The sequence below is a fragment of the Chionomys nivalis genome, chromosome 11, assembly GCF_950005125.1.
Source record: "Chionomys nivalis chromosome 11, mChiNiv1.1, whole genome shotgun sequence".
Classification (NCBI taxonomy): Eukaryota; Metazoa; Chordata; class Mammalia; order Rodentia; family Cricetidae; genus Chionomys; species Chionomys nivalis.
Genome location: NC_080096.1, coordinates 36,046,307 through 36,072,861, shown reverse-complemented (window position 1 = coordinate 36,072,861; position 26,555 = coordinate 36,046,307). Strand labels below are relative to the sequence as shown.

Genomic DNA, 26,555 nt, shown 5'->3' with positions numbered 1-26,555 from the left:
AAGCTGGAGGGAAGAAGGGGAGAAGGAAGTAATATAAGTCTATTTCAAATAAACATAGTTTTAAAAAGTTGATATCTGATAGGATGCAGATCTGTGTCATTGGACTGGAAAGGGGAAGGAGATGAAGAAGTAAGATATGGGTGTTCTCTTCAAATGTATTAAAACACAATTATCTAGGAGAAATAGTTATCATAGGGCAACTCTGGTTTAAAACAATTTGCTCCTGGTGCTGCATAGATTTAATCCCAGCATTTGTGAGGCAGAGGCAGGCAGGTCTATGAGTTTAAGACTAGCCTTATCTACAGAACAATTTCCAGGACAGTGAAGGCCAAGGAGATAAACTCTGTCTTGAAAAATCAAAGTAAATAAATATATAAATAGAAGCAATCATAGTATGCTTTTGAAAAAAACTGGAAGAGATCAACAATAGGCTCTAGTTTGAAAAGTTTATATATAGAAGCATCATACTGTAGCACATAAAATGTACAGTTATTAATTTTCAATTAATAGAATGTTAAAGGAAATTAAAATTGGACTTTCTGAATTAAATATATAATTTTCTTGGAAGCATTTTAACTCACAGCGACTGTGATTACATGCAGAAAACTTGTTCAGGATTAGTGTCATCATTTGCAACAGAAGAAATTCGCAAGACCTCATCCAACTCAGTGACTTTATGTGAAGCTAGTAATTGCTGGGGAAGGGAAGAAATGCTTTTGCCATGGTGTAGCCACTGGTGAGCCATGTTCCTGTAAACAAACCTTTTCCCATGGTCCTGTAACATATCTTTATTAAACTCAAAAGATTATCAAATAAAAAGACATGAAATTATGAGGGAAGTAGTTGGAAAGAGGAAGATTAACAGAAATGGACAGGCATAAGAGAGGGCAATAGAGATGTCTAGAAAGTATATACATGATTAAAATGTCATAATGACATCAATTATGTATAAAAAATGAAAAGGTATGGAAAGATAACTGAGTAATTAAAAGTATATATTTGCTCTGGAGAGGACCCTGGTTCAGTTATGGCAGTCAAAAGGTGATTCACAAACGTATTTAACTCCAGTGCCAGACTATCCAATAACCTCTTCTGACCTCTATGGAAACCAGGAATGTAAATGGTCCATAAATATATGCAAATAACACACACAAAATAATTTTATAAAAAAATTGTGAAACTTATTTGATTATACACACACAAATATACATGAAAACATTTTATTTTGTTCATTCAAAATTCAAGAAGGATATATCATAAACATTTTTATATTACTACAATAAATAACATATTAGATTAAGGTATAGTGTAGTGATATTTCATTTGTATTTTAATAAATAAAGCTTGCCTGAAGATTAGAGAGTAAAACAGCCCCTCTTGTCAGCCTTACAGACCAGGTAGGTGTGACACACACCTTTAATCCCAGTAGCCACACTAGTTTGCCTTAGAAACTGGGTGGTGCATGTCTTTATTCCCAGAGGAACTTGATTTTTGCAACTTGTTGCTTGTGTTTTCACTGGTCATTAATTTTTGTCTCATGAAAGGTATAATGGGAGCTACAGGAGTACTTCTTGTCACACACTGTGTTGCCTTGTTCCTCCTTCAGATGGTAGCACGGAGTTCAGGTATGAATCTCTCACTTGCCTTTATGAGCCTTAGCAATGTCAAGTATGCCAGGAAGATCAAGGGATGGTACAATGAGAGGATATTTAAACCACAGTCCCTAACATTTGAATGTAGCAATTAAGTGAAGACAGTTACAAGATTATCCAGCTTAGCCGGGCGGTGGTGGCGCACGCCTTTAATCCCAGCACTCGGGAGGCAGAGGCAGGCGGATCTCTGTGAGTTCGAGGCCAGCCTGGTCTACAAGAGCTAGTTCCAGGACAGGAACCAAAAAAGCTACGGAGAAACCCTGTCTCGAAAAATCAAAAAATCAAAAAAAAAAAAAAAAAAGATTATCCAGCTTAGAGGAGCAAGTAATTATGTCTAGTCAGCACATAGTCTTTCCTTGTGTTTGTTTCAGCTTCCAGGAAGACAGTACAATGAAAGAGATCGAATGCTTGCCTCGAGGACTCAATATTCGTAGTGAATGCATAGAACTTACATATCACTTCTACACTGAGGAATTGGTATAGGCTGCAGATACCTATTAAAATCCATTCAAGCTGGGCGGTGGTGGCGCACGCCTTTAATCCCAGCACTTGGGAGGCAGAGGCAGGCGGATCTCAGTGAGTTCGAGACCAGCCTGGTCTACAAGAGTTAGTTCCAGGACAGGAATCAAAGCTACAGAGAAACCCTGTCTCGAAAAAACCAAAAAAAATAAATAAATAAAAATAAAAATCCATCTGAGTCAAGAATATAATAGGAGGAAAAGATGAGAGAAATTAAAATGGTATAGGAGAATGAGATTTTGACTTTGTAGGGACATCTTTGCAAAGCACAAATAAATACAGATCATCCAAAGACATCTAAATGAAAAGACTTAGATGAAAATGATATTTAAGGTGTAGAATATTGCAACAAAAGCTCATTGTCCAATGACGAAAATCTCACTGATGGACATTTATTTGGGTTTCATACCTATTAGACTTATTCCTGATGCTATAAGTTTCATTTGGTAGTTAAAGATGTTGAACTGTGATTTTATCTCCCCTTATTACTTGGGGATTTTATATGGATTATCTTTATATATGTATGAAGCAATTTTATTAACCTACTACTGTATTTGATTTCCATGTGGCCTGTCATATCAGCCTTAGTTTTAGCTGTCCCTGGTCTCCTCTTCATTCCCCCATCTCCGTTTGATCCTCCCATTACTTTCCTTGTCCATCCATAACTACGTTTTTTATTTTCCCTCCCCACTAATCACTTACTCTGTATCTAACCTCTGGTTATATGGGTGGTAGCTTTCTTATTGAAGACTTAAAAGCTAGGATCCTCATATAAGTGAATACATTCTTGCCTTTCTGGGTCTGGATTACCTCACTCAGGGTTATTTTTTCTAGGTCCATCCATTTACATGGGAATTTTATTTTATATTTTGAAATGGTTGAATACAAATATTCCATGCTACAGATGTACAAAATTTTCTTTATCCATTCATCCATTGAAAAGCATCTAGGTTGTTTCCAATTTTAAATATTATGAATAAAGCTGCAATTAACATGATTGAGCAAGTGTTTCTATATTAGGACAAGTCATCCTTTGAGAATATTCTCAAGAGTAGAATATTCTCAAGAGTAGGTCTTAAGGTAGACCTATTCTCAGCTTCTAGAAACCACCACACTGATTTCTTTCGTGACCGTACAATTTTGAACTCCCACTAGCAATGAATGGACATGCTCATCTCATTTTTTTTACTGTCAACTGCAATTGAAGGGTGTAAGATGAAATCTGAAAGTATTTTTGATTTGCATTTCCCTGGTAGCAAAGGATATTGAACATTTCTTTAGGTGTTTCACAGTCCTTTGTGCTTCCTCTTTGAGAATTCTTTGTTTGGATCTGTACCACAATTTCAATTGTGTTATTTCTTTTCATGATGTCTAGATTTTAATTTATTTTATATATTTTAGATACTGGTCCTCTATCAAAAGTGTAGTTCATAAAAATATTTGTTCAAATGATAGTGTTCTTTGCTATGTAAAAGCTTATCAGTTTCACAAGGTTCCATTTATTAATCACTGTTCTTATTCCCTATGCTAAAGATGTTCAGTTCTGAAAACTTTCTCCTATGCTAATGAGTTGAAGACTATTCCTCAATTTTTTTCTATTAGATTCAATAAATATGGACTTCTGTTGAATTCCTTGATCTATTTGGAGTTAAGTTTTGTGCAGAATGATAAGTATTTTTTTTATATTCTTCTACATACAGCCATCCTGTTTGACCAGTACCATTTGTTAAAGATGCTGTTTTTTCCCAGTGTGTATATATGATTCCTTTATCAAAAAGTAGGTGACCATAGTTGTGTGGAATACTTATGTTTGGGACTTCAATTTGATTTAAGTGATAAAAGTGTCTGTTTTTGCTCAGATAGCTTGCTGTTTTTATTACTATATAGCTTTGTAGCCGAAAATTGTCCTTTTAAGATCCCTACAGAAGCATTTTGGAATTTTGTTGGGTGTTTCATTGAATAGGTTGTTTTTCTTAGAATGGTCATTTTTGCCATATTAATCCTATTGATCCATGAGCATGGGAGATGTTTTCATCTTCTAATATTCAATGTTTTAAGGTTTTATCATACTTTCATTTGCTTGGCTAGAGCAATCACGATATATTTTATATATTTTTTAAATACATTTATTTATTTATTATGTATATAATATTCTGTCTGTGTGTATGCCTGCAGGCCAGAAGAGGGCACCAGACCCCATTACAGATGGTTGTGAGCCACCATGTGGTTGCTGGGAATTGAACTCAGAACCTTTGGAAGAGCAGGCAATGCTCTTAACCTCTGAGCCATCTCTCCAGCCCCTATTTTATATTATTTGAGGCTACCAAGAAACGTGTTGTTTTTCTGATTTCTTTTTCAGTTCATTTGTTATTTTTATATAGGAAGACTACTAATTTTGTGAGTTTATTTTAAATCTGACTACTTTATTGAAAGTCTTTATCAGCTTTTAGGAATTTCCTGGTTGTATTTTTAGGGTCACTTACATATGCCATGATAATAATATCTGCAAGAGTATGATAGCTTATTTTCTTCTTATTCGCATCTTTGCTATACATGCTTTGAGTAGAATGCACTCTGGGTAATTTCTTTTCTGGTCTTGTCTATTTGGTGTCCTGTATGCTCCTGTACTTTGATAGACATCTCTTTTTTTTTAATTAAGGAAATTTATCTCTATTATTTTGTTGAAAATATTTGTGTCTTTGACCTGTGTTTATTCTCCTATTATTTGTAAATTTGGTTTTTTTTTTCGTATGTCCCCAAATCCTTGAGTGTTTTATGCTTAAGTTTTATTAGATTCAACATTTTCTTTGACCTAGGTACCTATTTCTTCTAACTTGTCTTTAATGCCTGAGATTCTCTCTTCTGCTTCTTGTGTTCTATTGGTGAGTTTTGCCTCTGAGATTATTGTTCAAGATTCTAAATTTTTCACTTCTAAGTTTTCCTCAGCTTAGGTGTTTATTTATTCTATTTTCACTTTCATGTCTTGAAACATTTTCTTCACTTCAATCCACTGTTTGTGTTTTCATAGATTTCTTTAATAGATTTCCCTATTTCATCTTTAAAGATATTGAACATATTCATAACTGCTATTTTGGAGTCTCTATCTTGTGTTTCAACTATTTCATTTATTGGGGTCGATGTAGTAGGTCACTGGGCTCTATTTGAGAAATACTGTCTTTGCTGTTATTTATTGTTTTTTATGTCATTGTCTAGGCATGTGGGTTTGGGATGATTGTAATTCTAGATGCTGATATCTGATTTTGTCTTTGTTGAGTGGGTGTTCCATTCCTTGGTTTCTGTTGCCCTCTCTGGTTCTTAGGAGAAAGTGGGTGGCTATGAGTTTGGTGTTTGGAATGCTTCTGAAATCTTTCCAGGTGCAGTAATTAGGGATCCTAGGTAGAAAGTATTTCTAGATATTGGGAGATGACATTTGGGAACGGAAATTAACTAGAATGGGAAGTTGAAAGGATCCAATGATGGGGGAAAGTTGGATGTGTTACCAGGCTCTGCATAGACCCTCCTTCTGTAACAGGTGGTCTGCTACAGAGCTGAGTATAAAATTAGTAGATTGGAACTGGAAGACATGATGGAGAATGAATATTGCCTACATGGTTTCCTTGTTATCCCTAGTATGTTTCCAGGGAGTGCCCTTGGGAGTTGGCAGATGACACCAAAGGATGGTATGGTAGAGGTAGGTTAGAGGAGAAAATCTGCATGGTTCAATGGTGATAGAGATAGGAAAGGAGGGGAGGCCACAGCAGTTGGTCTGCTACAGAACTGAGCATGAGCCTGGGGCATTGAAATTGGAGGAAGGAAGGGAGAGTGAAGGTCTCCTACCTGATTCTCTTGCAAGTAAATTTCCAGGGAGTTCCTAATGGAATTGGTAGCTGAGACAAAGGAATTTTATTTATTCTTTAGCTTTCAGGTAAAAACAAAATCTAAAATTTATTGCATTTTACATTTATATTGATGGATAAGGTTGAATATCTTTCAAATAAAGTTTCTTTTTCTCTGAAGTGTTGTTTTTGCCCTAAATCCTTATTATCTTTTCTATGATAGACATTTCATCCTTGCTTTTTATTCATTAAATTTATTCTCTGACAGTCTTACACATGTCTGTAATGTCTTATAATTACCTAATCCCTCCTTCTCTTGTCTCCCTCCCACCCTTGTCAATCCCCCCTCTTAACTCCAAGTTCCTTTCCCATGTTGATTTTTTTTCTTGTTTTGTGACCTACTGAGTTTAGTAAAGGGATTCTGTTTGATCATAAGTATGGAACTAGTCACCAGAGCCTGGTGAGCTAATCAATATGTACACATCTGAAGATAATAACTTCTCCTCTCCAAGAATCTTTCAATATCTAACAGTTCAGCTAGGGGTGGTGCAAAGGGTGACATGAGGTACTCCTTTATCCAGCAGTTGACAAGTCTAGTCTTGTATAGTCCCAGAACAGGCAAACTCCGCTACTATGTTTCTGTGATTGTGAAGACTATGTTGAACCAAGACAATAACATTTTATCATTCGCTTCGTTTTCTAGTTCTTACATTCTTTCTATTCCTTCTACACATTTTCTGAACTTAGAGAGGTAGTTTAGATACACTGATTAATGCATTTCTCTAAGGTATAAACAGGGATGTTTAAGAATTGGTTTGACAATACATCATTAATTTAGCTGAACAACAGTGGTAATTTACCCATTAGGACACTTGAAGTTCAATTAGTACTCTTTGTGCTTCATGGGTGCTTTTGCTATCTAGAATGTAACATAATTAGTATCAAACAAGAAATGTCCATTTTAAACTGATTTTTTTTTTACTTACAAAGGATACTTTAAGCTTCATTCATGTTACTCATTCCTGTCTAGAAGTTATTTTTGAAACTCCCCTGCTCTCTCTTCCTGTGGCTCTCTCTCTCTCTTTCACCCTCTCTCTTTGCTCTCACTTTCTTGCTCTTCTCTCGCTCACTCTCTTGCTCTCTAGCAAGAAACAAAAAAGAAAAACCAAAAAACAAAAACAAAACAAGAAAATACACACTAGAACCAAAATCAAAACAAACAAGCAAAAGACCAATAAGGCAAAAAGAAAAAAAAAATGCAGTTACACAGGAAAAAAACCCACAAAGTACACCAACATACCACTGAGTTAGTTTTGAGTTGGCTTGGGGCCTGCCTTGGAGTGTGGTTAATATACCCAGTGAGATTCCATTGGAAAAACTGAGGTTCCTTTTGCCAGTGGGTATCTATTTCGGACAGCTCTTGTTAGGGGTGAGAAACCATTTCCACTTCCTACTCTCAGTGTTGGGACCATGTATGACTTAAACCTGTGCAGGTTTTGTGTGATGCCACAGTATCTATGAGTTGATATGTGAATCAGTCTGTTGTGTCTGAATGACATTGTTTCCTTACAGTTATCCATCACTTCTTGCTCTTGCAATCTTTCTGACTCCTCATCTACATAATCTCATGAAGATTAATGGTTAAGGGTTTGATGAAAACATCTCATTTAGCATTGAAACTTCCAATATTGTGTTGATTCCCGCCTACTTTAAAAAGAAACACCTTTGATAAGCTTTGATCAAGTCACTGATCTATGTGTGTAACAGTATGTTTCTAGAGTCATTTTATTATGTTTTTATAGCAGAATGATATTATGTTTTTCCTAGGGCCATAACTTATCTCAGGTTGTTTGTCTCTTTACAAGTGTCAGATATGGTTTCTATCTCATGGAGTAGGTCTTAGATCCAAACAAAATTGATTTGGTTTATGCACTAACATTTGTGTAACTATTGCACCAGATATTTTATTAATTCATAATATTTCATAAAATCGTGAAAGTAGCAGAGTTGGTTTCTTTACTCACCTAATGAAAGACCTTTTTATATTTTTCCAATTTTTAGCAACTGGGAATAAAGTTGTTATTAACATTTGTGTAAACTTTCAATATTTGTGTATTTTACAGCTCATTTGGACTACACGTAGAATCATGACTAATGGAAAGAAAGTATTGTAAAGCCACATCTAACACTGTCAGAGAGTGCCAAACTGTCTTCCGTAGTGTCTGATCATTCTGTGTTGCTGCCAACAAGAAATAACAGTCATACTGTCTTCACCTTTTGCCCTCATTTTGTGTTGTCGATGTTTTGTATTTCAGCTATTCTAATAGTTGGTTGATGGCTTGTTGTTGTTTTGATTCACAAACATTCTTTCCATTAGTCATGATTCTACATGTAGTCCAAATGAGCTGTAAAGTACATAAATATTGAAAGTTTACACTACCTACTGTCCATGGAGCCTCAGTTCAGCAAAATTCCCACTACATGACATGACCTACTCATGTTGAAATTTCTTCTGACCTGTTCTTGGACATTGCCTTCATTTATCTTGAGCCCAACCTGTCTTTAATTGACTCAGAATCTCCAATTGTTCCTTAAAATCTCCTGTAACCATTTATAGTAACACTTTGTGCATTAGTATCAATTAAGTAATTAGTAATTACAATGTCTTCAGGATAAACCAAGTGACCTTCTGTGAAGTATTTATGGATGTTTGAGAGAAAGGAAGAGAAGACAGAAAAGGAATAAACAGACACAATGGTTTCAACATAAAGTGTGAGCATGTTTACTGATTCATACTCTTAACTTTTGATTATTCTCCTTCGCAGAAGCATTCACAGTGACTGGATTGACTAGGCCAGTCTTGGCTCCAGTGGGTGGAACCCTTGAACTCAGTTGTCAGTTGTCCCCACCACAAGATGCACAGCACATGGAGATTCGCTGGTTCAGGAACCGCTATACACAGCCTGTGCACCTGTACAGGAACGGTAAAGACCTGCATGGAGAAACCATCCCCAAGTATGTGGAGCGGACTGAACTGCTGAAAGATGACATTGGAAAAGGGAAAGTGACCCTCAGGATCTTTAGTGTGACTGTTGATGATGGTGGACCATACCACTGTGTCTTCAAAGATGGAGAATTCTATGAAGAGCACATTACAGAGGTCAAGGTCACAGGTAGGCATGAACTCCTCTGAGACTGCTAGGTACCCATGATTCAAGGCTTATCTTGGATTGAGTGGTAGAAAAATTATCAGTGTTTGACTCTTACTGCATGATTTTATTAGTAAGCTGAAACTAAGCATTTGGTTTTTTAATTACATGCCATGGAAGATTAGAAATGAAAATTGCTACAGTGCAGAAATTGGTTCTATCAGTAAGCAAATATTGTTATGCATATACAAATTGTTATATTTCTACCACATCATCACATTCCTTTTGGGTTGTTGTATTATCCCTTCAGATATTACTAATATTACTTTAGTAATTTTCTAAATGAACGGAATTTTTAAAATATGCTTCCTAGTATAAAGTTGGGTGAGCATGGAGTAGAGAATATATGGAGAGAATTGCAGGAGGGGATAATATGATCAAAAATATTGTATGAAATTTTTAATTAAAGAAAGAAAATATTATTTTTTCTGATAATACTTACATTTTTCTCTGAATCTATGTACTGATTACTTAGTACCCACTTAATTTTCCTAAATCTTTTCCAATATCCTCAGATATACTATACATGAAATATGGGAACTATGTGACATTTATGCTCCTTTCCTTAATCTGAATTATTCTAGATTAAAAATAAAAGAAAGGGAGACAAAGGGTTTAAAGCAAACTGAACAAACACCATAAATGTGTGCTCCTACATGTAGAACTCAATACCCAGCCAACTAGTCTTATTGTATGTCAAGCAGCATTTGATGCTGTAGTCTACAGAAAAGCTACACAGTGTAGGTAATAGCCATTTTTCATAGTCTTATGTGATAAATATCTAATAATTGCCATTTTTAATAATCTTGTGAGTCAAACAGCAAGTGTGTTAGCACACACACATAATATTTTGTTATCCCAGGGACATTTTACTAGACAGAACAGCTTTGGTACGGTGCTTTAAATCTCCACTTATTCTCTTTTTGCCTATATATTTGGTAAGTTTTATAATTCAGAAAGTATTATGAAAAATTTCAGACATGTTTATTTCCTCTAAATTAATATGTACTTTTCATACTTCAATGTATTGCCTGTTTTATAAGAAACATATTTTATATAAATTACCTACTATGGAAATACACAAAGTTTTAACTAAAGAGCCACAATTGTGTTTATAGTGAAATTCATTTTTATAATCTATTTATAGTGGCTCTAAAGTAACTAGTGATTACGATAAAAGAAAGCATAAATTATAAATTTTTGAGTGTCTGAATTTTGGGTTCTGTTCTTCATAGTCCATAGACCTAGCTTAATTAGACTTGGTAATTAAGCAAAATATTTAAAATAAATGAATAAATAAATGAAACAGGCATTTATCAGATGACTTAGTTTGGACAGGTTGCTGACTGTGTATTACAGCATTTCCATCTATTTATTGATGTTTTCATGAGATTCTTATTGTAACCAGAGTCAAGTAGAATTTTGCCTATTAATGCATCTTTTGAAACTGAGATTAAAACTGAATGAGTATTTTTCATTGCTTCCTCTTGCATTTATACCTAACAATATTAATTTCCTCTGTTGTTTTCAACCAGCCACAAGCTCAAACATACAGATTCTTCTGCATCCCCCAAATACCAAAGGAGTGATGTTGGAGTGTCATTCAGGGGGTTGGTTCCCACTGCCTCATATGGAATGGAGAAACAGCAAAGGAGAGATCATTCCAGAGACATCAAAATCCCATTCACAGGATGGAAACAAACTGTTCAACATGACAATGGCCCTTTTTATTAACACCAGCTCCTACCAGAGTGTCACTTGCTATCTTCAAAACCGTCAAAGTCTACAAGAAGAAAGCACAAGTATCATCCTATCGGGTAAAATATGTTTTTGTGCTTCAGGAACAGCAATTGTCCCACATATTATTTGTTTTTTCTCTGAATTTGGTCTCAAGGACTTACTTTCTCTTGCTATTACTCATCACTTTGTTGTCACTTACTTTCTTGGATGTTTCTTCTATTTTCTTGCTTTATAGTCTTGACCATTGCAGATTGCTTTTCTGTCACTGTGATAAAACATGGTAATCAAAAACAAGATGGGGAGGGGGAAGAGTCTCTTTGGATTCTATTTCTGCATTTTAGTGCTCCTTCAAGGGAAGAAAGAGCAATAGCTGAAAGTAGGAACTTGAAGGCAGGAACTGAAATAGAGACCACAGAGGAGCACCGTTCACTGGCTTGTTCTTTATAGCTTCACTGATTTGCTTTCTTCTACAACTCAGATACAGGTGACCAAGGAGGACACCACCCACCCCCAGTGTCCTGGGCCCTACTACATCAATCATTATTCAAGTAAAAGCTTCCCACGGAGGGTTACAGGCCAATCTTATGAAGGTCATTATTCAGTTGGGGGTTAATTTTCAGAGATGACTCTAGCTTGTGTCAAGTCAACAAAACTGATATATTGACACTGACATTCACAGGGCATAGCTTTTGAGTCCTTACTCTCTTATGAGTACTTTGTGATTGTGTACACTAATCACCCAACTGTTTCAAATTTTGGATTACACATTGTAGTTAAACAAACAAAACATGATATTTTAAGAGAATTAAATAAAATCAAAAGAAAGGGTTGCAAGCATGAATCAGTATTGGGATCTATCCATAAAAGTAGACATATTTTCTAGAAGAGACTTTTAAAAAGACATACTGTTATCAGATAGCAGTCAAAGAATCCCAGGCTAACTCTAAGATAAAACAATTATATTTTGTTTATTATAAGGGGCAAACTCACAAAATAGAAATGAAAAGTCCAACCTTAGTTTTGTAGTTTTTTAGTGCCCTCCATTTTACATATTTTCACTACAGTTGTGAATTGTAGCCTGGTTATTCTTTGCTTTGTGTTCAGTTTCCATTTATAAGTGAATACATACTCTGTCTCTCTGCATCTGGATGACCTCATTCAGAATGATTTTTTTTTCTTGTTCCATCCACTTGCCTACAAATTTCATGATGCTATTGTTTTTTACTCCATTATGTAAATGTATCTTATTTTTGTTATCTATTCTTTACTTGAGGGGAATCTAAGTTGTTTTCATTTTCTGGCTCTTGTGAATAATACTACTATGAACATAACTGAGCAAGTGACCTTGTGGTATTATTGAATATCTTTTGGATATATGCCCAATAGTGGTATTGCTGGGTCTTGATGTAGGTTTATTCTTAATTTTATAATAAACTGCCATACTGATTGCCAGAGTAGATATACAAGTTTTCACTCATAGAAGCAGTGGAGGAGTGTTCCCCTTACTCCATATCCTCTCCAACATAAGCTGTCATTAGTGTTTTTATTCTTAGCCATTTTGACAAATGTAAGTGTCATTTTGACTTGCATTTCCCTGATGACTAAGGATATTTTATGCTATTTGCAGCTATTGTAAAGAGTACTGTTTCCCTGATTCCTTTCTCAATCCCCTTATCTTTTGTATATAGGAGGTCTACTGATTTTTTTTCCAGGAGATTATGTATCCTGCCCTATTACTGAAGGTGTTTATCTGTTGTAGGAGTCCTGAGAGAACTTTTATGATCACTTACGTATACTCTCATATCTGCAAATAGGGAAACTTTAAATTCTTTCTTTGCAATTTGTATCCTCTTGATTTCTTTTTGTTTTCTTATTGCTCTAGCTAGAACTTCCAGTAATATATTGAATTGATATGAAGAGAATACACAGCTTTGTCTTGTTCCTGATTTTAGTGGAATCACATTGAGTTTCTCTCCATTTAGTTTGATGTTGGCTGTCAACTTGCGGTATATTGCCTTTATTATTTTTAGGTATGTTCCTTGTATACCTGATATTTCCAAGACCTTTATCTTGAAGGAGTGTTGGATATTGTCAAAGGCCTTTTCAGCATCTACTGAGGTGAACATGAGTTTTTTTCTTTCATTTTGTTTATATGGTGGATTATGTTGGCAGATTTTCACATTTGAACTATCCCTGCATCTCTGGGATGAAGCCTACCTGATAATGGTGGGTGATTTTTTGATGTGTTCTTGAATTTTGTTTTTCGGTATTTTATTGAGTCTTTTTGCATGTATGCTCATGGGGAAGATTTGTCTGAAATTCTCTCTTTTTTTTTTGTTGAGCTTTGTGTGCTCTGGGTATTAGAATAACTGTAGCACTGTAAAAGAGTTTGACAATGTTCCTTGTGTTTCTTTTTTTTTTTTTTTTTTTTTTGGTTTTTCGAGACAGGGTTTCTCTGTGGCTTTGGAGCCTGTCCTGGAACTAGCTCTTGTAGACCAGGCTGGTCTCGAACTGACAGAGATCTGCCTGCCTCTGCCTCCGGAGTGCTGGGATTAAAGGCGTGCGCCACCACCGCCCGGCTGTTCCTTGTGTTTCTATTGTGTGGAATGATGTAAGGAGTATTTGTATTAACTCTTCTTTGAAATTCTGGTAGAATTCTGAACCAAAACCATATGACTCTGGGCTTTTTTTTATTTGTTTGTTTTCTTGGGAGATTTTTGATGACTACTCCTATTTCCCTAGTGATTATAGGTCTATTTCAATTGTTTATCTGTTCTTGATTTAATTTTGTTTTGGGAAATGTCCTTCTTCATTTATTTTGACTATTTTTAGTTTGAAGTGTATTTTGTTAGATATTAGGATAGTTACACCAGCTTGTTTCTTAGGTCCATTTGTTTAGAAAATCTTTTCCCAACCCTTTACACTGAGATGTGTGTTTTGAAGTTAAGGTATGTTTCTTACATGCAGCAGAAAGATGGGTTCTGTTTTCCTACCCATTCTTTTAACCTGTGTTTTTTATAGGTGTACTGAGTGCGTTCATATTAAGAGATACTAATGATCACTGATTGTTAATTCCTGTTGCTTTTGTTTTTTGTTGCTAGTAATGGTAGTGTTTTGTGTTTCCCCTTTTCGAGATTCGGTGGTTTAAGGTTATCTGTTGCCTGTGTTTTCATGGGTGCAGCTAACTTCCTTGGATTAGAGTTTTCTTTCTAGTACTCTCTGTAGAGCTGGATTTTTGGGTAGGTATTGTTTAAATCTGGTTTTGTTGTGGAATATCTTCTTTTCTCTTCCTATGGTTATTGAAAGTTTTGCTGGTTATAGTGATCTAGGCTGGCATCTGTATCTCTTAGTGCCTACAGAACATCTATCCAGGACCTTTTAGATTTCAGTATTTCCATTTAGAATTTGGCTATAAATCTGATAACTCTGCATTTGTATATTACTTGGACTTTTTCCTTTGCAGTTCATAATATTATTTATTTATTCTATATGTTTAGTGTTTTGATTATTATATGGTTAATGGACTTTTTGGGCTAGACTATTTAGTGTTCTGTAAGCTTCTTAATGTGAAATACCCTGTATATGCTGTAAATATGTTTTATTACTATTGGTTAATAAAGAAGCTGATTTGGCCAGTATCCAGGGAGAATATGGCTAGTTAGGAAATACAAACAGAGATACAGAGAGAAAGAATGAGGAGTAAGGGAGATTCCATGTAGCTGCCAGAGGAGTAAGATATCAGAACATGACCAGTGGCAATACATAGATTGATAGAAATGGGCTAATTAAAATGTTAGAACTAGTTAGTAGTATCAAAGATCGGATATACCAGAGAGTTTGTAATTACTACTATAACTCAGAATGATTATTTTATAAGTGGTTGTGGAACTAGGTGGGGTGCAGAAAAGCTTCCAGCTACAGAGTCTTATACTATCGTAGTCATGTCTTTAAGTTGGGAAAGTTTTCTTCTATGATTTTGAATATATTTTCTGTGACTTTCAGATGGAGTTCTTCTCCTTTTTCTATCCCATTTGTTCTTGGGTTTGGTCTTTCATGGTATTCTAGATTTCTTGGATGTTTTATATTAAGATTTTAACCACTGAGCCATCTCTCCACATTGGAGCACTGGACTGAAGTCTCACGATCCAAAGGAGGAGCAGAAGGAGAGTGAGCACGAGCAAGGAACTCAGGACTGTGAGGGGTACACCCACACACTGAGGCAATGGGGATGTTCTATCGGGAACTCACCAAGGCCAGCTGGCCGGGGTCTGAAAAAGCATGGGACAAAACCGGTCTCGCTGAACATAATGGACAATGAGGACTACTGAGAACTGAAGAACAATGGCAATGGGTTCTTGATCCTATTGCACGTAATGGCTTTGTGGGAGCCCAGGTAGTTTGGATGCTCACCTTAATAGACCTGGATGGAGGTGGGTGGTCCTTGGACCTCCCACAGGGCAGAGAAACCTGCTTGCTCTTTGGGCTGAGGAGGAAGGAAGACTTGATTGGGGGAGGGGGAGGGAATGGGAGGTGGTGGCGGGGAAGAGGCAGAAATCTTTAATAATTAAATAAATTAATTAATAAAAATAAATAAATAAACAAACAAACAAAAAAGATTTTGTTGGATATAACACTTTCTTTGCCAAATGAATCTATTTCTTCTATCATATTTTTACACCAGAGATTCTCTCTTCCATCTCTTCTATTCTGTTGCTTAATCTGTACTTCCTGTTCATTTACCCAAATTTTCAATTTCCACTCTTCCCTCTGTTTATGTTTTCTTTATTACTTCTATTTAAATATTCAAGTCTTATACTGTTTGCTTCACCTTTTTAGTTGATTTTTGTAGACTTTCTTGAAGGGATTTATTGATTTCTTCTAATTTTTTGTTTGCTATTTCTTCAAATTTTTAAGGAAATTTTTCATTTTCTCCTTAATGGTCTTTATCATCTTCATAAAGTTATTTTTAATGTAGTTTTCTTCTGTTTCATCTGAATTGGGATGTTCAGGTCTTACTGTTGGAGAACCACTAGTTTCTGGTGGTGCCATATTGTTCTTTGTGTTGTTGAATATGTCCTTACACTGCCTCTATCCATCTCTTCCTCCAATAGGTACAGGTGGGATGCTGTTTCCAGGTGTATTGGACTGCATTGAGTGGGGGCAGGGCATGGAATGTGAACCTGGGGTTAGGGCCTAGAGAGCAAGGCTGTCCAGTCAGGAAGTCAAACACTCACATCTTCATCCTGGTGAAGGTGGGGCTAGACTCTTAAATGATAACAAGCTTCAGAGGAATCACCATTCCTAACTAGGTGTATCTAAGCAGGTTTTGTCAATCTTAAGATTTGTGACTCACTGTTTCAGGTGAACTATTTGCCTGGAAAAGTGTTTGGATATGGATTCTGAGTATGATAGCTTTTATGCTGATACCCTTCCTCATGACTTCCTGTGCTCATCAACATCTCATACGAGGTAAGTAGTATTGAGTGATAGTGAGTACAATTTGGAGATTGGAAAGTAACTAAAGCTATACAGCCCTTGGTTCCCAAGCAAGTCTGCCTAGGAGGTCCTAAACTCTTGGTCACATGTAACAGAACCTTACCCACTTTTTGGTACAACATTCTTTGTTTTTGCTGTTGAAGTTTCCCATATTACTATCTCCAAAGGTAGTGCTGTCTTTACTCAAGTTGAAACCCCTTTTACAATAGTGGCTGACATCCAAGTTGACCAGGGAGCTATAAACATTTAGCTTTTGTATATCATCAACCATGCTGTAGTGAGTCACTCAGTAATATAGATATTTATCTTTGAATCATTCAGGCTCAAGTAAGAAAAGGCTTACCCATGACCTTGCACGTTATCCCAAATAATCTCATTGGCTTACTAATCACTTACATAGAATCTTTAGTCTGCCATGGGTGCCTAGCTGAATTGAATAAATTTTTCTTTTTGTCTACCCAGAAAGAGTTTGGAAGGATAGGTTGCCTAGCATGTACAATGAGAAATTTGATGTTGATCAAAGGGCAAGACCTCTCTGCAGGCTAGTATCAATATCAATACATTTTCCATGTTTTATGGGAAGATTAGCCTCTTTTTTGTAGTGACATTTGCATGCTCATGGTGATGATTTGTAAAGCATGCAATCAATGCTGAGCTGTCTGTGAACAGACCATCCTTTGGGAAGAATTTTCTTAGTGAAAAATGCCTTACTTTACATGGTATCAGGCAGAATGCCTCATTGAAGAATGGGGTCTACTTCATGTGCATATGGAGATGCACCCCAAATGCTTAGAGAACTATACATTGCAATCTCTGAAAGTAATCCATAACACAGAAGATTACAAGAAAACTCTGTCTTTATGCATTTGCTGTGCTTGATAAGACATGACACTAAAGCTCATCTGTCTGTCCAGGAAGTATTTTCTCCCATGAGCAAGGGATGATTATATTAAAAAGTCATAAGGATATGGCTATCTTCCACAGTAGTTTCAGATTTTCCAGGAAAATGAATGATGTGAGAATGAGAAGATGTCAACCTGGAATTTCTCACAGCTGAGCAGAGGGAATGAGTTAGATCATTGCTAAAGTGCTATACTTTAGAATAAAAATCTTAGAACCCACTATAAAAAATCGAATGATAAAAAGGAAGAACATGAGTAAACAGTGATAGAATATACTCACCAAGTATTATTTTCAGTATCAGGAAAAGAAAGGAAATGAAATTACAGTATTTAGAAATACTCTGGATCTAAAATCCTTAAAATTTGATGTGAGTTAAAACAAAGGATGTGTTTCTCAGTACCTAGATTATGAGGCTGGGGGATATGCCTGCCGATGGGACCAAGGTGGATATCCGAGAATAGGAGAAATAGCAATGTAACATTCCATCCTGCATAACCTAAGGCAATGCAAGGACATCAGTCTAGATGGACGGCATCATAGCAGACATTGGGAACACTTAACTATCCCCATCCATGATTTTCACAAATAGCAGGGATTAGAAGATAATGAAAGATGAGTAGACATCAACAAGTTAATTTGGTATTCAGAGGGTGACATCAGTGCCCAGTTCCCCAGGATGGTTAGAATCTGACAACTATAAACTTAAGAAAAAAGTTAATGTCCCTGGCATGGAACTTTAGTAGCTTTGCTGAGCCCCATGGCTGCTGTAGAAATTCCTACAGTCAGTAGACTTTAAGTTATCTGCCCATTTAAGCATAGCCTCTTATACTATAAATGCCAATGTAAAGCGCGCATTGCTCCCTATTCTGGCTGCAGGATTCAGTAGCTGTTCCCTGTTAGAGCTGAGGACTGTGATCTGTGAGTCTACCCCTAAATAAATAAACCTTTATTATACTCAATTCTGAGCTAATGTGGGATTTCATTTCAGCGTCCATCTTCATATAGTAGGATGTGATCTTTGTATAGTAGAAGAGGTTTTGAAAGATCTAGATGACTTACATTGGTATGTGGATTGGGTTCTTAAATAACAGGTGCAATCAAGATGAGATGAACAGAGAGCAAAGTGGACTAAAGGGTCTTCTAGTTTCACTAAAAAACAAATGTTACTACTGGAATGGTAGGGAGAATCATCATCAAAATATCAAATGTTATATACCAGTGAACTGCTAGAAGGTTTAAATCCTAGAAAACAGTTCAATGAAGGTAAATGTTAAGATAGCATAGAAATATTACTGAGTTTGTTATAGAGATGAGCAGTTATCATCTGCCAGAGTATATGATGTATATTTCTCCAATGCAAATAATTTTGTCACACATAAAGATTTTCCTCTATCATCTGTCCATAGCCAGATATGACTGATGAAGAAAAGGGGCTCTGGTGCTGACTCAGAGCTGGTCAGAACCAGGTGGCCAGCTAAAGTAGTAAGAACAACAGGTTACATATCACCTGTTCCTTCTTAGGCCTAAGCCAGAAAGAGCAGCATAAAATGGCACAGCTAGGGGATCATCAAGAGCAGAAAGATCCACAGGATTCCTGAAAGAGCAGGGCCACAGGATGTGGGGAAAGATGGCTGATGGATTATGAAAGGATTGTAGAGGGCTATAGGGTAGTCTCTCCTGAACACACACTTGTAACAACATTGCTTTTTGTAATGAAATAATTGGTTAAGATAAAGGATCTTTTCATGCAGTATTTATTATGGCTCATGCTTCTCTATTAGTGTTCTCTTAGCCCTCCAGAACCAATTGACTCTTGCTTGAGTGGACACTGTTGAGCCTTCAAAGATGCTGTCCACCTTCTGAAAAAGAGATTGTATTGTGTGACGCTAACTCATAAGTGTCTTATAGAATTGGAAAAGCATTTGTGAAAATAAAAGTTAAAGAGTTTTTTTTTTTTTGGAAGCCCCTGTGTATAAATAAAAAACATCAAAAAGACATTGCTAGGAGCAAACAGAATGTTAGATGAAATTTTCATTGTATGAGAACTAACTGTTGAAAACCTCTGAGACCACTGAAGTCCTAAGTCCTCATAAACTGCAAAGGCTATTTCTACTGTTGTTGGTTGTGGTAAAACTAGGTACTAAGAGTCTATTGCTAAAGACACTGCACCCTTTCACTACATAACATAAAAAATAGGATAAGACAAATCTGGAAACTCTCTCTCTGAATGCTTACTTTCACAGTGCCAGATGATTCTATGTAGACTACTATTGTTTTAATAAACAGCTATGAATTGTCATCAAATTGCATTCTAAACATAAATGTTTCTACTCATAGAGTAATTCTGCTACTAGAAAGTAGAGGAAAATTTCTCTTTGCAGATTCTGTGGAGACTCATAACTGGCCAAGCTACTGGAAATAAGTGACCTTTGGTATAACATAGTGACTCAAATCTTAACCATAAAGAAATAATAATAGATATTTACACAACTCTCTCCAGAGTTCAGAAAATGTCATAAGAATAAATCAAAAGAATATAAGTGCTGGGTGAAGGGATGGAGTGTTGTGTAGCACTTTCTCTAACTAGAAGCATTTCTTCCTAAAAGAGTGAAGGGAAACTCATAATACTTCTCCCCATAAATTCATACAGCAAGGTACTTCAAAAACCTAAAATTAGAAATTTGATACACAGTATTACCAGTACTAGGTAGGTATATACTCCCAAAAACCCCAAGTTACCATACATGTAAGATATACAACTCAATTTATTGTAGGACTACTCACAATAACCAAGTACAAGGTCAGTTTTGATGACCATAAAGAGAGGAGTAGATACAAACATATGAGACTGTAGTATGCATTAATGATGGAGTTTTAGTCAGCTAGAAAAATATAATTGTCACTGGTAGGGTATAAAGTTGATATTTTAACTTATATAACTCAGAAATATATTTTACAGTTTCATCATTTGTAAATTATAGAGTTTACAAAGATACAAGAAACTTTTTAAATATTTATGATGTGATTATAAAAGCCAGATTGTTTTGGGGAAGTAATCCTAAATTGGGAGGGAGACAAAAGAATTGTGGTGGAGATAATATGGCCAGTGGTTATATCTCCATGAAAATATCCTAAGGAAATTTATCTCTATATGTGATAAACATGTACCAGTAAAAATTAAAATTCTCAATTGTGTGTCTATGTTTTGCCATAGTACTAGCTCTCAAGAGTATCTCAAGTCTTCTCGACTTGCTCCAATTCATACAGTATTCCAATTACCTAAGGATTTGGAAATGAATGTTTCTGTATTTCTCTGAAGAATCTGACTTTCCTCTTTTATGTTTTTGCCTACCCATCTGAACACTGCTATCTAAGTGATAGAACTTTATTACCCACCTTTCTTTTGTGGGGAATAGGGATGGCCCATACATTTGAAAGCCACAAATCTCTACTCTCTGTATGTTAGTGATAATATCATAGATTTTTACATCTCTCTTCAAAAATAAGGAATAGAGATGGGGAGAGATAGAGAAACACTGGGAGGAAGGAAGAATTCTTGGGAATGTCATAGCCCTCTCCCAGTAATGTACCTCCTCCTAGAAGACCACATCTCTTAATTCTTCCTAAAAATCCCAACTGAGGACCAATACATATGATCCTATGGTGGCCATTCTCAATAAACCCCCACAGTGACTATAACACTCTAGTACAAAAAGGGAAACTACCTATGATAATAAGTTCTCACATTATGGAAACTGGAATCTCTTAGGCAGTTTAGTCATCTTCAGAGCTATCCTGTTTCAGCCAATTTAAAACTCATATAAAAATGAAAATGACAACACACACCTCTGTCTGTTGCTATTAGTAGTGCCTACTGATGACAAGTGAGATGGAGTAAAAACAAAGGTTAGCTACTTCTCTCTGGGCCTGCTTGGTCTCCATCCTAAACTTGCCCCACCTTAAAAACAGCTATCCATTTTACTCCTGTCCTCTTATATTACATTCCTAAATCTTTCCCTCTTCTATGAATACAAAGAGAAACCATTAAAAATAACCTTTTCATTCATACCCTGATGCTCCCTCTCTACTGATTTCCAAATTACCCAGAAACAGTCCCTTTAAAAAGGGAAGGGAGAAATGATGTAATTATTTTTTAATCTCAAAATTTTAAAGAAATATTTTTAAAACACAAGTTCCATGCACAAAACTCAAGTCCAAATGGATTAAAGACCTCAATATTAGTCTGAACACACTGAACCTGATAGAAGAAAAAGTGGGAAGTACTCTACAACATATGGGTACAGGAGATCACTTCCTACGTTTATCCCCAGCAGCACAGACATTAAGGACAACATTGAATAAATGGGACCTCCTGAAACTGAGTAGCTTCTGTAAAGCAAAGGACACTGTCACTAAGACAAAAAGGCAACCCACTGACTGGGAGAAGATCTTCACCAACCCTGCAACAGACAAAGATCTGATCTCCAAAATATATAAAGAACTCAAGAAACTAGACTTTAAAATGCTAATTAATCAAATTAACACCCTACACACACACACAAACACACACATACCACACTAGTTCTTGCTGTCTTGATGTATTGTATCCAATGTAAAGCATCTCTATACAAATATCAAGTCATTATAACAAACTTTTTTTCTTTAGGTAGTTTCTCCGTGAAAAATTATCCTTGGATAAAGAGTGCAGTGGCATTCATGGTCTCGATTGTTGCAATTATAGGAGTCATTCTCATCTTGCATCTAAAACAAAGAGGTATGTGAAAGCAAGAGGCAAGTGCCTTCTTGTAAAAGTCTTCTCCCACCTTCCCAACTGCCTTGTAAGACATTTGGAAAAAAAAAAAAAGAGTGATTGTTGCCTAAATTACAGTGTCAATAGGCCATGAGAACACAAGCCATAATGTCTAGACTACAGAGCCCTAAATTTTAGACTGAATATCAGATGCAGCTGACTGGTTATTCTGCTCCAAGAGAAAAATTTCTTTCAAACTCATAGTGGATTTTATCTTGGAAAAATTCAGCAGTCATCATTACCTAATAAATTATTCTGATTGCTTCATACATTTAGCATAAAGAAGACAATAATTTAGTATCTTGAACTTTTTTCCTTTTGAATTTTATTTATGTTTTGGGTGTTTTTCCACATGCCTACTGCCTGTGGAAGCCAGAAGATGATGTTAGATTCCCCAAATGGTTGGTAGCCACCATGTGCGTGCTAGCATTTCAACCCAGGTCCTCTGAAGGAGCAGTTAGTGTTCTAAACTGCTGAGTCATTTCACTAGCTCTAGTATCTTAAACATTTGAGTCAACACCAAACCTGTTAAAAATTTCAATATTGAAGTACCCTGATCTTCTAAGGCTCCTAGTAACTTGTAGCCCACAAACACCATTCAAGTGCTCCATAATAGAACCTCCAGAAAGAGACAGAGCCATCTGCACCACCAGCACAAATCAGGAAGCTGTTTCTTAAAGGAGAAGCTCAGGTTTGGCTGATAATGCTGAGTCAGGAAGCCTTCTCTTAAAGGAGCTGCACCTCTGCTTATCACTCAGCAAACAGCCTATCTGAAAATATGAAGCTCCCAAGAAGCTCCAATTGAATACTGTTTTTTTTTTGAGTCTAGAAGCCTTTTGTTGTTGTTGATTTTGTTTTTTGAGACAGGGTTTCTCTATAGCTTTAGAGCCTGTCCTGTAACAACTCTGGTAAACCAGACTGGCCTTGAACTCACAGAGATCTGCCTGCCTCTGCCTCTCACTGCCCATCCTAAAAGTGCTTTTTTCAAAAAACTTTCTTGGGATTTATATAGATGTATATAGGTGCCATTTTATAAGTAGAGATTTTACTTTCATTTCCTGGCTGCTCAGATCAGAATAAAAACAGAGACACTACATTAATTATAACACTGCTTGACCAATGGTTCAAGCATATTCCAAGCTAGCTCTTATATCTACAATTAACCCATTTCTATTAATCTGTGTATTGACACAGGCTGTGGCTTACCAGCAAGGTTCTAGTGCCATTCTCCTTTGGCAGCAATATATATCTGTTTGGATTTCCCACCTGGTTTTATTCTGTCCCACCATAAGCTGAAGTAGCTTTTTTATTAACCAACGTTAATAAAATATATTCACAGCATACAGAGGGGAATCACACATCATCACATAAGAATTTCAGAAAAACCCTACTGACTACTCAGAAATTATCTGCGATTATATCAGGCAGTAATCTTTAAACTTAACTGTCACTTTAGTTTTCACAGGATCCCATAGAATTAACATCTCTCCATGACAGCTGGAAGCAATTCTAGAAAATGACATCCCCTCCCCCAATCAAGTTTGCACTCAAGGTTAGGGATATCTATTAGGGGTTTGTTATAAGTTGTATAGGGTTTGGGGTAGAAATGAAGTATGCTCAGGGGTCTCTTTGGAACAAAAAGAGAATGGAAGGGATGGGATAATAGGTACATTAGTGTATTAGTTGTGAGCTATTATCAATAGACAATTTACATTAGTATAGATTCTTATATATTGATACAAATTCAAATTACATGTGTTATATTGAACATTCTCCTATTTCTGTTTACAATATTTGTGCACCTATACAAAGTTATTTTGTCATATTGTATGCATGTATATTTTTACCTCTGCTTAAGACATTCTGCATATTGATACAATTTTAAGGTCATTGTCCTCATTTGCTGCACATTTGTTTAAAGATTGTTTAATTTTTAATATGAAGCCTTAGCTATATATAGTTATTGAGAATTACAGGTCAAATAGTTATCCATGTTTATCATACTTATAGTTAGACTAGTCAGGTTCTTTAGATGCATAGAGATTGTATTATGCATATATAGCTAATCTTCAAACACTTCAAAGATATGTAGAATATGACATTTAAGTAACTTAGGATTCTGTTGACCTGAGACACTGTTGCTCCTGGCAGCACCAATCTATTTCTGAGAGAATGTTGAACACCAAAGATACTCCACTTGGAGTTTGTTTTCTTCTTGATAAAATTGGCCTTTTAGGCAAATAACTGCCCCTGCTTCAACTACTGACAAAATGTACAGTGTCTAAATGGGACAAATAGGATACAAGCAAAAAGACTGTAAAACCTTACAAAGATGGGGTAAGAGTTTTGCAAATTTTCCTGCCTCTAGAAATGGTCTGTCGGTTACCCTAGACCTTAGCTAAAGTTGGTTGCCCCAACATTGCAAATGAGACTTTGAGTGATTACTCAGGTAGCTGGTTGTCTCTGTCATTTCCTGCTCATTTTGGAAGCTGCCTGAATGCATTTTCTATATATTCATGTAAATATTATTTACTATCTCAGGTCTTTTATGGGATTGAAGACTAGATAGTCATAGTTACTTTCCTCTCAAGACTTAGCCAACTTGTTTTTAATATAAGCTTTAGACTCCTTAGGATAGGATAAGTATTGAAACATTTAGTGTATGCTTCTTGTTTGATGTTGTTCATGCTGATTGTAATTCTAATTTTTATGTATTTTTGCCTCTTCTTTTCCCTGGACAATACTTGGTATTTGTTTTTATTGTATATAGTTTTGTATTAGCCTTAGAACTCTTCTATTTAGACAAAAGGGGGAGGTGTTGTGGGAACTCCTTCACCCAATAGCCTTTATGATACCAACCCACTTAGGGCAAGATCTCATGTACTATAAATGCAGACACAAAGCATGCACGACCCTTTCTGCCAGATTCAATTTCCAGTACATGTAAAGGACTGTGGATCACTACCCTTACTGCGAGTTTATCTCCAAATAAACCTTTGTTATACTCCATTCTTGACTATTGTGGAACTCTTTGGTACTAATATATGTGTCAAATTTTTGTATTGTTCTTGTACATGTAGGAGGCATACAGCAAGAGAAACCTGAAAAACAAACCAACCTTAAATGTGTAATCTAGCCTTGCTTTGCTGACTGCAACTATCCTAATTCTTACATTCTTTTTCAGCCTTAGTTTCAGACTCATATTTTGAATTGGATACTTTTTGGTTGGAAGATATTAGTGTGATCTTCTTTGTGTTGATAGTGTTCAAGATCAAGTTCATTTCATTTACTTACTTCAGATTGAAAGGTAAATATGATGGGAATGGTGACTGTTCTTCATGTGACTAATGCTCAGATGTCTAGAAGGTGTCCTTCTGTCTTAGTAAGTATAAGAAAAATCAGATAACTTCCCTTGGTCCCTGGCTCATTGGGGCTACCAGGAGTCCCTGTGTAGGGCTGAGAAGTTCCATCTGGACGGGTGAGTGTGTGCTATCCTGGAGCAGACTGTCCTGGTAGAGAGCACAAACGCCCCTCCCCCAGCTCCTGCTGCAGGGCCTTCTTTCCTACACACGCGCCCCCCACCCCCACCCCCAAGCCTGCCTTGCCTGCAAGGTCCTTTGCTGTGGAACAGCTTCCTGCCCTTTCACTAAGGCTACCAACCCAGAGCAGTGAGTGCCTGACTAGAGGGCAGGCCTCAAGGTCCCTGCCAGGGAACGCGGGACCCTGCTGCTGGGGCTGCAGTGTCTGCTGTGCTCTCCTGGACCCGCTCTGCCTGCACCCTACTTCCCTTGGTCCCTGGCTCATTGGGGCTACCAGGAGTCCCTGTGTAGGTGCTGAGAAGTTCCATCTGGACGGGTGAGTGTGTGCTATCCTGGGGCAGACTGTCCCGGTAGAGAGTACAACCCCCCCTACACTAAGGCTACCCAACCAGAGCAGTGACTGCCTGCCTAGCGGGCAGGCCTCAGCAACCCGCGAAAGGGAGCGCAGGCACCACCAGCTTATACTGCAGTGTCGCCTGTGTTCTACTCAACCCTGCCCTACCCCTTGCATTCGCCCTTCTTTCCGCGGGTCATTGGAATACCGGGCATCCCTGTTTTGGTGTTGAGGAGTTCATCTGAAAGGGAACGGTTCCTGCCCCTACACTGAGGAGATACACCCAGAGAGTTAGTCACAGCAAAGACTGGTCCAAGACATCAGGCCTCTCCTGGCTCCATTTGAAGGAAGAGATGGGCAGGCGCCAATGCAAGAATTCCCCAACAACTTGAAAGGCAACGTGACATCACCAGAATCCAGGAATCCCGAAATAAGAAGTGTACACCCTAATCCAGAAGAATTAGAAGAATTCGACTCAAAAGTGAATTATATGAAAATAATAGAGGACCTTAAACAG

General features: G+C 36.7%; 1 protein-coding gene across 1 annotated transcript; it reads left to right on the top strand.

Moving 5' to 3' along the window:
* Positions 1-1,549: 1,549 nt before the first annotated feature.
* Positions 1,550-25,513, top strand: LOC130884338 (selection and upkeep of intraepithelial T-cells protein 2-like). The gene is made up of 6 exons (XM_057785442.1): positions 1,550-1,625; positions 8,833-9,180; positions 10,752-11,033; positions 16,318-16,425; positions 22,022-22,129; positions 25,350-25,513. Exons 1-6 carry the CDS (start codon positions 1,550-1,552, stop codon positions 25,511-25,513), a joined length of 1,086 nt encoding a protein of 361 aa, XP_057641425.1.
* The last annotated feature ends 1,042 nt before the right edge of the window (positions 25,514-26,555 follow it).